This window comes from Hirundo rustica, chromosome 13, assembly GCF_015227805.2.
Source record: "Hirundo rustica isolate bHirRus1 chromosome 13, bHirRus1.pri.v3, whole genome shotgun sequence".
In the NCBI taxonomy this organism is placed as follows: domain Eukaryota; kingdom Metazoa; phylum Chordata; class Aves; order Passeriformes; family Hirundinidae; genus Hirundo; species Hirundo rustica.
This window is the reverse complement of record NC_053462.1, coordinates 2712246-2722180: the sequence shown is the minus strand read 5'-3', so window position 1 is coordinate 2722180 and position 9935 is coordinate 2712246. Positions and strand designations below refer to the sequence as shown.

At 64.1% G+C, this 9935-nt stretch overlaps 1 protein-coding gene across 4 annotated transcripts; it reads left to right on the top strand.

The window, feature by feature from the left end:
• The first annotated feature begins 1302 nt into the window (after window positions 1-1302).
• Window positions 1303-9929, top strand: PARP6 (poly(ADP-ribose) polymerase family member 6). Of its 4 annotated transcripts, none has more exons than XM_040076843.2 (22): window positions 1303-1368; window positions 2102-2179; window positions 2313-2407; window positions 3337-3397; window positions 3521-3611; window positions 4725-4791; window positions 5008-5157; window positions 5402-5582; window positions 6162-6215; window positions 6547-6642; window positions 6728-6820; window positions 6894-7019; window positions 7110-7175; window positions 7319-7386; window positions 7603-7651; window positions 8050-8159; window positions 8254-8326; window positions 8479-8548; window positions 8911-8990; window positions 9087-9150; window positions 9290-9374; window positions 9452-9929. In XM_040076843.2, the coding sequence occupies exons 1-22, from the start codon at window positions 1366-1368 to the stop codon at window positions 9552-9554; spliced, it is 1863 nt and encodes a 620-aa protein (XP_039932777.1). In that variant the 5' UTR covers window positions 1303-1365; the 3' UTR covers window positions 9555-9929. The 4 variants fall into 4 exon arrangements, with proteins under 4 accessions (XP_039932777.1, XP_039932776.1, XP_039932775.1 ...); XM_040076842.2 differs by having other exon boundaries at window positions 1311-1368; window positions 5402-5555; XM_040076841.2 differs by having other exon boundaries at window positions 1311-1368; window positions 5402-5555; window positions 8047-8159.
• The last annotated feature ends 6 nt before the right edge of the window (window positions 9930-9935 follow it).

The following is a 9935-nucleotide window of genomic DNA, read 5'->3' as shown; positions in this document are numbered from 1 at the left end:
CCCCTCTGCCGGGGGCCACGAGGGCGGGGCGCCGGAGCTACTTTCACGGGCGGACGCACAAAGCACGGGGGTGATGGTTGAGTCACGGCACGCGCCCGGCTGGCCAATGAGGAGGCGCCGCAGCCGCCGCGCGCGCGGACGGAGAGTGGCCGTGCCTTAAAGGGACCGCGGCCCGACACGATGCTCTTAAAGGGGTCGCGGCCCCCAGCTCACATCGCGGGCTCCCCTCAAGTCATACTGACACTCCCAGCTCACCATCTCACACCGACCATCCAGCTCACGCCAAGCCTCCAGCTCACTCCTCAGGCCTCCTTCACTCTGGGGGAGCGGCGGCTCGGAGTGTTTTGGGGTGTGTTGGAGGGTCCTGAGACCTTCCATTGGGGACATTGGGAACCAGTGTGGACTTTCTGTAGTGGGGCGACAAGGACACGTACTGGGGACACGAGGCTGGAAATGTTGGCGACATAGTGCTGGGGACACTGGGGACGCTGTGCTGGGGTCGAGGAGAGACCAGGGTGGAGATGCTGGGGACACTGCGGAGGCCACAGGGGCCACTGTCCCAGCTCTGTGGGGACCCAACACGGACACCATACGCCAGACCCATGAAGGCCCTTGGCTGCTGATAGTGGGGACCCCGTGCTGGACATACTGGGGACACAGTCCCAGAACCACGGGGACCTTTTGCCGGTGACCCATGACAGTGGCTCCACACTGGGACCGTGGTGATGCTGGGGACATGCCATTGACACCGGGACCTGCCACACAGACCCGGTGCTGGACTGTAGGACACTGTGACAGCCATCTGGGGACCCAAAATGGTCACTGTATACTGGGACCACAGAAGGGTCCTGTACCGGGTACACTGGGGACCCTGAGGTCCATGGAGGGAACCTAAAATTGTCACCTTGTGCTGGCGGCGCTGGGGGCCCTGTACTGGAGACACTGTGGACTCTGGGGATGCTGTGCTGGGAACACTGTGGACCCGGTACTGGGGACACTGGGCTGGGCTGTGGCAACACTGTGACAGACATGGAGGGGACCCAAAATGGTCACCCTGTGCTGGGGACACGGCACCTGTGTCGGACCACGGGGTCATCGCGGGGGAAACCCAACACGGCCACCCCACGGGGCACCCTGTGCTGGGACAGGGAGACCCCCACCCCGGGGACACCGGGGACACCGGGGATGCTCTGTGTCCCCCCACGGCGCGTCCCCGCGGGTTCCGGGGGTGTCGGGGGGGGGGGGGGGGTCCCCGGCGGTGACGTCATGGCGGCGCCGCTGGGTGACGCGTGCGGCGGCTCTGACGTCAGGCCCGGCCCCCCGGCAGCATGGCGGCCGTGCCCGCGCCGGCCGGCCCGCGCTGACATGGTGAGGGGCCGGGACGCGGGAGGGGACACGGGGACACGGCCGCGGCCGCGGGGGGAGCGCGCCCGCGAAGGGGGCGGGACGGGCCTGAGGGGCCCGGGGCGGGGGAGGGGCAGCGGCCCGCGGTGTCCCCCCGTGTCCCGGGGAGCCCCGGCTGAGGGCGGGGATGGGCTGAGGAGGAGGAGGAGGGACCCCCGCGTCGCGATCGGCCGGGCATCCCCCGGCAGCTCCGTGCGCAGCCCCTGTCCTGGTCCTCCATCCTGCTGTTCCCATCCTGCTTCCCAATCCTGCTGTCCCATCCTGTTCCCCCACATTGGTCCTCCATCCCTCTGTTCCCATCTTGCTCCCCCATCCCGTTGTTCTCATCCTGTTCCCCCATTCCGGGGTGCCCATCCTGCTGTCTCCATCTTGCTCCCCATCACACTCCCCGACCTCACTCCCCCATCCCGCACTCCCATCCCACTCTCCCCATTCTGCACCCCTCTAATCTGCTCCCCACATCCCACATCCCCATCCTGCTGCCCCCAAACATTCCCCCCAACCCCTGTTGTTCTCCCTATCCTGCCGCTCCCCCCAAACTGCTTCCCCAAATCGTTCCCTCAATCCTCTGCCCTCAACCCTCTCCCCAAAAACCCTTGTTTGCTCCCCCCTAATTCCCTCCCTGTTAATGTGCTCCCCCAATGCACTTCCCAACCCTCTCCCCCATCCCTGCTGCCTCCCAACCCTCTGTCCCCAGGACCTCAAGGGCCAGTACTGGACGGACGATGACTCCGACGGGGACAATGAGTCCGAGGAGTTCCTCTATGGCGTGCAGGTGGGTGCCGGCTCCCACCGGAGCCACGGGAGGCTCGGGAGCCCCCGTCCTGAGCGGCCTGAGCCCGACCCCGGGCCTGGGGCTGCCGGTGGGAGGCTCTGGGTGTGACGGTGCCGTGGGCGCTGTGCCGCAGGGGACCTGCGCCGCCGACCTGTACCGGCACCCACAGCTGGACGCCGACATCGAGGCGGTGAAGGAGATCTACAGCGAGAATGCCGTGGCCGTCAGGTGGGTGCAGCTGCTGCCCCCTCACCGGGCGGTGCCATGCCCAGGCACGCAGCTGAGCTGGGCCGTGCCGGGAACCCCGCTGCACTCTCCCCAGCTGTGCTACCCTGGTACCCGACTGTGCCATGCCCAGGCGTCCTGCCGTGCCGTCTCTGCGATGCCTGGCCGTGGTATTGCCAGAACATCTGACCGTGGCATCCCCAGGGCACCTGGCTGGGCCATCCCTCAGATATACCCTCCTCAGGACACTGGCCACAGTATCCCCTGGGCACTTGGCTATCCTTGCCAGTCCTTGCAAGCTGCTATCCTCGGGCACCCAGACGTGGCATTCATGGAGCATCCAGCTGTGGCAGCTCCAGGCACTCATCTGTGCCATCTTCAGACACCCAGCTGTGCTGTATTCAGGGCACTCAGCTGTGGCATCACTGGGTCACCTGGCCTTGGCATTACCAGACATCTGGCAGTACCATCCCTGGGGTACCCAGCCGTGCCATCCTCAGGCATCCAGCGGTGCCATCCCCAGCACACCTGGACATGCCATTGCCAGGCACTTGACCATGCCATCTTGGCACCGAGGAGTGGCACCCCTGCACAACCAGCTGTGCCATCCTCGGGGCTCCTGACTGTGCATTACCAAGGCACCTGGCTGTGGCATCTCCAGGCATGCAGCTGTGCCATTGCCAAGGCACTCAGCCATGGCACCCCTACGACACCTGGCCGTGGCTTCCCCTGAGCACCTGGCTGTGCTCACACGTTCCCAGGTTCACATCCACGTTCTGGGCAATCCCCCTGTGCACACACTTGATACACGGAGAGCCACACGTGCCAGTGTCACTGTCCCATGAGCCTGCCCACCCTGGCACGGTGGACACCAGGCCACTGTTCCAGCACCGTGCCAGCCCCCCTTGGCACAGCGGCGCGTGTCTTCACAGGGAGTACGGGACCATCGACGACGTGGACATCGACCTCCATGTGAACATCAGCTTCCTCGATGTGAGTCCCTGGGGTGACCCCGGGCAGTGCTGGCACGGGGAGCGCGGGCACATGCACCCAGGGAATCCCCCTGCCTGGGTGGAGGCCCCGTGGCTGTGCCAAAGCGTGTCTCTCCCTTGGCAGGAGGAGGTGGCCACAGCGTGGAAGGTGCTGCGGACGGAGCCCATCGTCCTCCGCTTGCGCTTCTCCCTCTCCCAGTACCTCGATGGCCCCGGTGAGTGGGGACAGGTGGGATGTGGTGTCCCTGTGCCATTGGGACAGGTGGGATGTGGTGTCCCTGTGTCATTGGGACAGGTGGGATGTGGTGTCCCTGTGCCATTGGGACAGGTGGGATGTGGTGTCCCCGTACCCTTGGGACAGGTGGGATGTGGTGTCCCTGTGCCATTGGGACAGGTGGGATGTGGTGTCCCCGTACCCTTGGGACAGGTGGGATGTGGTGTCCCTGTGCCATTGGGACAGGTGGGATGTGGTGTCCCCGTGCCCCCAGGACAGGTGGGATGTGGTGTCCTTGTGCCATTGGGACAGGTGGGATGTGGTGTCCCCATGCCCCCGGGACAGGTGGGATGTAGTGTCCCCGTGCCCTCGGGACAGGTGGGATGTGGTGTCCCTGTGCTCTCGGGACAGGCGGGATGTGGTGTCCCCGTGCCCTTGGGACAGGCGGGATGTAGTGTCCCCGTGCCCTCGGGACAGGTGGGATGTGGTGTCCCTGTGCTCTCGGGACAGGCGGGATGTGGTGACCCTGTGCCCTTGGGACAGGCGGGATGTGGTGTCCCCGTGCCCTTGGGACAGGCGGGATGTAGTGTCCCTGTGCCCTCAGGACAGGTGGGATGTGGTGTCCCTGTGCTCTCGGGACAGGCGGGATGTAGTGTCCCCGTGCCCTTGGGACAGGTGGGATGTGGTGTCCCTGTGCCCTTGGGACAGGCGGGATGTGGTGTCCCTGTGCCCTTGGGACAGGCGGGGTGTGGTGTCCCTGTACCCCCGGGACAGGTGGGATGTGGTGTCCCTGTGCCCTTGGGACAGGTGGGATGTGGTGTCCCCGTACCCTCGGGACAGGTGGGATGTGGTGTCCCTGTGCCCTTGGGACAGGTGGGATGTGGTGTCCCTGTGCCCTCGGGACAGGTGGGATGTGGTGTCCCTGTGCCCTCGGGACAGGCAGAATGTGGTGTCCCTGTGCCCTCGGGACAGGTGGGTTGTGGTGTCCCTGGGCCCTCGGGACAGGCGGGATGTGGTGTCCCTGTGCCCTCGGGACAGGCGGGATGTGGTGTCCCTGTGCCCTTGGGACGGGCGCAGTGGTGCACCGACGGCTCACCCTCCTCTCTCCCCGCAGAACCATCCATCGAGGTTTTCCAGCCGTCCAACAAGGAGGGCTTCGGGCTGGGTCTGCAGCTGAAGAAGTAAGAGCCGAAACGTGGTGGGCACCTGAGGGCTGTGGGTGGGGTGGCTCACAGAGTCATTGTTCTGCCCCAAAACCGGCCACGTGCCACATGTCCCCTTGCCACCAGCTTTTATCCACCACGCAATCCACCACCATCTGTGTGTGGGGAAGAGGAGGGGCTGGGGGTGTCATGGATCACCAAACACCCATGGGTGCTGTCCCCCCTGTTTGCCAGGATCCTGGGCATGTTCACATCCCAGCAATGGAAACATCTCAGCAACGATTTCCTGAAGACCCAGCAGGAGAAGCGGCACAGTTGGTTCAAGACGAGCGGCACCATCAAGAAATTCCGTGCTGGTCTCAGCATCTTCTCACCCATCCCCAAGTAAGGTCCCGATGCTGTTCCCACAAGGGACCAGCCCTCCGTCCCCTCATCCTGGGGGAGGCCTGGCACCGTGCCTCAGTTTCCCCACTTGGATGCTGCTGCTTTCTACCAGATCCCAAGCGGGTGGAGGTTGCTCCCGACAAGTAACTGACGGGTGAATGCAGCATGATTAATGATGTTGGAGGGTGATGGAGGAGCAGGGCACAGTGACAGACAGGTGCTCAGGGGGATTCTGTGCCTGCAGGTCTCCCAGCTTCCCTGTTATCCAAGATTCAGTGCTGAAGGGCAAACTGGGCATCCCCGAGCCTCGCGTGAACCGCCTGATGAACCGCTCCGTGTCCTGCATGGTGAAGAACCCCAAGGTGGAAGTTTTCGGCTACCCACCCGCCAGCACCCAGGCAGGTGTTGCCCCCTTCAACATCCTGGTGGGTGCCACCCCGCCTCGGGGTTTGCTTTTCTCTTCTCTCCCTTCCCAGGGGCTCCTCTGGGGTCAGATATTTTGTGTGGGGTGCTGGGACCCCCATGGGGTGGGGAGAGCCCCTGCAGGGTTTCTTGTCCCCAGTCTTGGGTGCTCTTGGGGCGCTGGGGCCTGGCTGTGGGGTCCAGTGGGATTTTACCCCACTCTTGGTGCTGCATCCCTGCTGTGCCATGTGTGGGGATGTTGGCACGTTGGGGGTCCTGCTGTGCCAGGGGCTGTTTGTATGTCAGGAGGGGTTTGGTGTGTGGGGTCCCACTATGCCAGTGGGTATTGGCATGTCAAGGGTCCCACTGCGTTGGGGGTTTGGGATGTTGGGGGTCCTGCTGTCTTGGGAGGCGGTTGGCATGTTGGGGGTTCCACTGTGCGGGGGCACGTTGGAATGTCAGGGGCCCGCAGTGCCAGGGTTTTGGTGTGTTGGGGGTCCTGCTGTGCTGGGGGGAGTTGGGGGCTGCCCGTGCCACGCAAAGCTGGGGGTGCGTGTGGAAAAGGGGATAACGCAGCTGGCTCCGCTCCGGCCCCGTCACAGGTTGGCGGCCACTGCAAGAACATCCCCACGCTGGAGTACGGCTTCCTCGTCCAGGTGCGAGTCCTGCGTCCTGCTCCTCCTCAGCCTGCTGCCCACAGCGTTCTTCCCCACTGGCCCACTTCCCACTTCCCCACATCCTACTATCTGGAGCATTCTCCCCGATACCCCATGTCCTTCCCAAGCTTATCCTGATGTCCGGAGTATCCTTCTCGCCGTTCCACTTCCCACTCACCCCTGTCCCATTGCCCAAAACATCTTCCCCAGTGCCCCACATCCCACTTACCTGCACTGCACTGCCCCTATCATCCTCCCCACTGCCTGGAGCGTCCCCCCAGCTCCATGTCTGCGGCGGGGCCTGACTCCCTCCCTCCCTCCCGCCCCTCAGATCATGAAGTACGCGGAGCAGCGGATCCCGACGCTGAATGAGTACTGCGTGGTGTGTGACGAGCAGCACGTCTTCCAGAACGGCTCCATGCTGAAGGTGGGGTGGCAGGGCCATGCCAGGTGCGGGCTGTGCCCCCGTGTCACCATCCCTGGCGCTGACCCCTCTGCTGTCCCCTCCACAGCCAGCCGTGTGCACCCGGGAGCTCTGCGTCTTCTCCTTCTACACCCTGGGCGTCATGTCCGGCGCGGCCGAGGAGGTGGCCACGGGTGCCGAGGTAGGGCTGGGCGCGGTGGTGACCCCCCCAGCCCCGCGGGGGCTTGTCCCTTCAGTCCCTGCTCTGCCCCAAGGTGGTGGACCTGCTGGTGGCCATGTGCCGCGCTGCCCTCGAGTCCCCTCGCAAGAGCATCATCTTCGAGCCTTACCCTTCCGTGGTGGACCCCAACGACCCCAAAACTCTGGCCTTCAACCCCAAGGTAAGCGCTGGGGGGGACAGTGCACCCCCACAGCAGGGGAGAGCCCCAAAGGCCCCTCTGATGGCCACCCCTCTCCTGCCCCATGTGCAGAAGAAGAACTACGAGCGGCTGCAGAAGGCCCTGGACAGCGTGATGTCCATCCGGGAGATGACCCAGGTACGTGGGGTGACCCTACAGCCCTGTGTGACCTCCCCGGTGTGGGATCCAGGCTGGGAGGGGCATTTTGGTGCTGAACTCCATCTGCCCATGGCTGGGTGGGTGCTGGGGGACCCAGCTGCACCCTCCCTTGCCACTGCCAGGGCTCCTACCTGGAGATCAAGAAGCAGATGGACAAGCTGGACCCCCTGGCGCATCCCCTCCTGCAGTGGTAAGGCTGAAGGGCTGCGACCCTCTCCTGCTGCCCCTCGTCCCTCCCACTGCCCCACATTCCCCAGGACATGGGATGGAGTGGGGGGCAGCCAGATATCTGTGGAACAACCCTCTCTTCTCCTTTCTCCTGGGGTGTCACGGGCATCAAATGATCTTGGGGCAGATTGAGGCTGCCTTTTCTGACCCTCCTCCTTTTCCTCCTCTTCTTGCCAAGGATAATCTCCAGCAACAGATCCCACATTGTCAAGCTGCCTCTCAGCAGGGTAAGGGGCCAGGGCAGGCTCCAGGCAGGGTATGGGATGGAGGATGTGGAATGTGGGAGGTGGGGTGGAGAGGTACAGGAGAGGGGATGCAGGATGAAGCGTAAGGATATGGGATGGGCGATGGAAGGGTCTGGGATGTAGGATGGATCCCTCTGAGTTCCAGCCTGGGAGATACGGGAGTCAGGACACGGGATATAGGAAGGGGGATGTTTGACACGGGCTGTGGGATGGGGACAAGACAGGGATGCCAAAGACCTTTCTGGCAAACTCGGAGTCACCAAAGCCAGGTTGGGCTGGACCCGGGGCCGGGCGGCCGTGCATGATCTCTGTCTGTCTGTCTGTCTGTCTGTCCTCTCCTGCCGGCACTGCCGTTGCTCTTCCCGTTCCCCTGGTAGCAGCTGAAGTTCATGCACACCTCCCACCAGTTCCTCCTGCTCAGCAGCCCCCCGGCCAAGGAAGCCCGGTTCCGCACGGCCAAGAAACTCTACGGCAGCACCTTCGCTTTCCAGTGAGTTACCAAGGTGGGGGGATAGCGGGGGACCCCCGGGTGGGCGCCGTGGGGCTGGCGGACGAGGGGCTGATGTGGGGCTGGCTCTTTCCAGTGGCTCTCACATTGAGAACTGGCATTCCATCCTCCGCAACGGGCTGGTCAACGCCTCCTACACCAAACTGCAGGTACCGCTCTGCTCCCTGCCCCCAGCACACCCCAGGGCGGGAGGCGGGCAGGGAGGGGGCAGACTTTGGGAAGTGCCAGGGTTCCTCCACTGCCGCCGTGCCCGAGCCGTCGGGGTGATCCCACCACGCTCACCCTGGTATTTTCCCGCAAGCTGCATGGAGCAGCCTATGGCAAGGGCATCTATCTGAGCCCCATCTCCAGTATTTCCTTTGGATACTCAGGTAAGAGGCTGCCTGCACTGCCCGCTCCTGCCTGTGCTCCCGTTCCCACTCCCTGCATGGGCCCGGGGAGGTTTGGCATCGTGCTGGCCGGAGAAGCTGCGTGGGAGCCGCAGCATCCCGTATCCATCCCATCACACCAGCCTCTTCCCAGCCAGGCTGGGGCTTTCCCACACGCCAAAGAATCAAACCCCCAACCTTTTCTAGGCGTCAGAAGCTGCTGCGCTCACTTTTGGGGGGTTCTCAGGGCCCAGCTGAAGGGTGGGAACACCGAGGGTGACGATCCCTGTCTGTGGCATGTGTCCCCGTGTCACCCCGGGATGTTTCCTGGGAGACTGACAGCCCCTGCCTGGCTTCTTCCACAGGAATGGGGAAAGGGCAGCACCGGATGCCGTCGAAGGATGAGCTGGTGCAGCGGTACAACCGGATGAACACGATCCCCCAGGTGATGGGCGGGGGGGCAGCGGGGCAGGATGGGAACGGGGACATGGCACCCATGGGTGCCGGGGACAAGGTGGTAACACCGCTGCTCTTCCCGCAGACCCGCTCCATCCAGTCCCGCTTCCTCCAGAGCCGCAACCTGAACTGCATCGCGCTTTGCGAAGGTGTGAGGATGTGGGGGGATCATGGGGGGGACAGGCAGCACCTATGGGGTCACCAGGTGGGGGGAGGGATGGAGGCTCCCCGCAGTGGGCCGTGCCCTCTGTCCCCCATCCCGCATCCAACGGCCCCTTGCCCCAGCAGTGATCACCTCCAAGGACCTGCAGAAACATGGCAACATCTGGGTGTGCCCCGTCTCGGACCACGTCTGCACACGCTTCTTCTTTGTGTGAGTCCGGCTGTGCCCGCCCCGCCGCACCTGCAGGACCCCCATGGGACCCCCCTCACCCCCTTCTCCCCTTCCAGGTACGAGGATGGCCAAGTGGGAGATGCCAATATCAATACTCAGGACCCCAAAATCCAGAAGGAGATCATGCGTGTGATCGGGACTCAGGTGTACACAAACTGAGCGGCCATGGGACCCCGGGACCCCCCCGGGCACCGTGTGAGGCCCCGGGCAAGGCTGGGCAGGGGCCGAGCGGGTTTGGAGCCCCCCGGGCAGGGCAGAGCCACGGCAACACCGGCGGCTCCACCTGTGCATCGGCGTTGGGCACCCTGCGAGCACCAGGCGGGTTCAGCGGTCCCTTATCCCCTCCCTGTCCCCTTCCCACTGTCCCCGACCCTGTGGCAGCGTGGACAAGGAGCCGTGGGTCCGGCCTGGCTGGGGGCCGCCCCTCCTGGCGTTGGCAGCAACGGCGTTTTTATCAGTGATGAGAAACAGAAGCAAAAAAAAAAATAACGAACAATCAAAACAAACCCAAAAACATAGGAAAAAAAGAGAAAAGGAATC

Excerpts from the sequence above, each read along its gene's own strand:
- PARP6 (XM_040076840.2), top strand. The coding sequence starts at position 2,033 with ATGTGCTCCCCCAATGCACTTCCCAACCCTCTCCCCCATCCCTGCTGC. Across the intron at positions 7,020-7,109 it reads CTCTGGCCTTCAACCCCAAG|AAGAAGAACTACGAGCGGCT; the intron begins GTAAGCGCTGGG and ends CCCCATGTGCAG. Across the intron at positions 7,176-7,318 it reads CCATCCGGGAGATGACCCAG|GGCTCCTACCTGGAGATCAA; the intron begins GTACGTGGGGTG and ends TGCCACTGCCAG.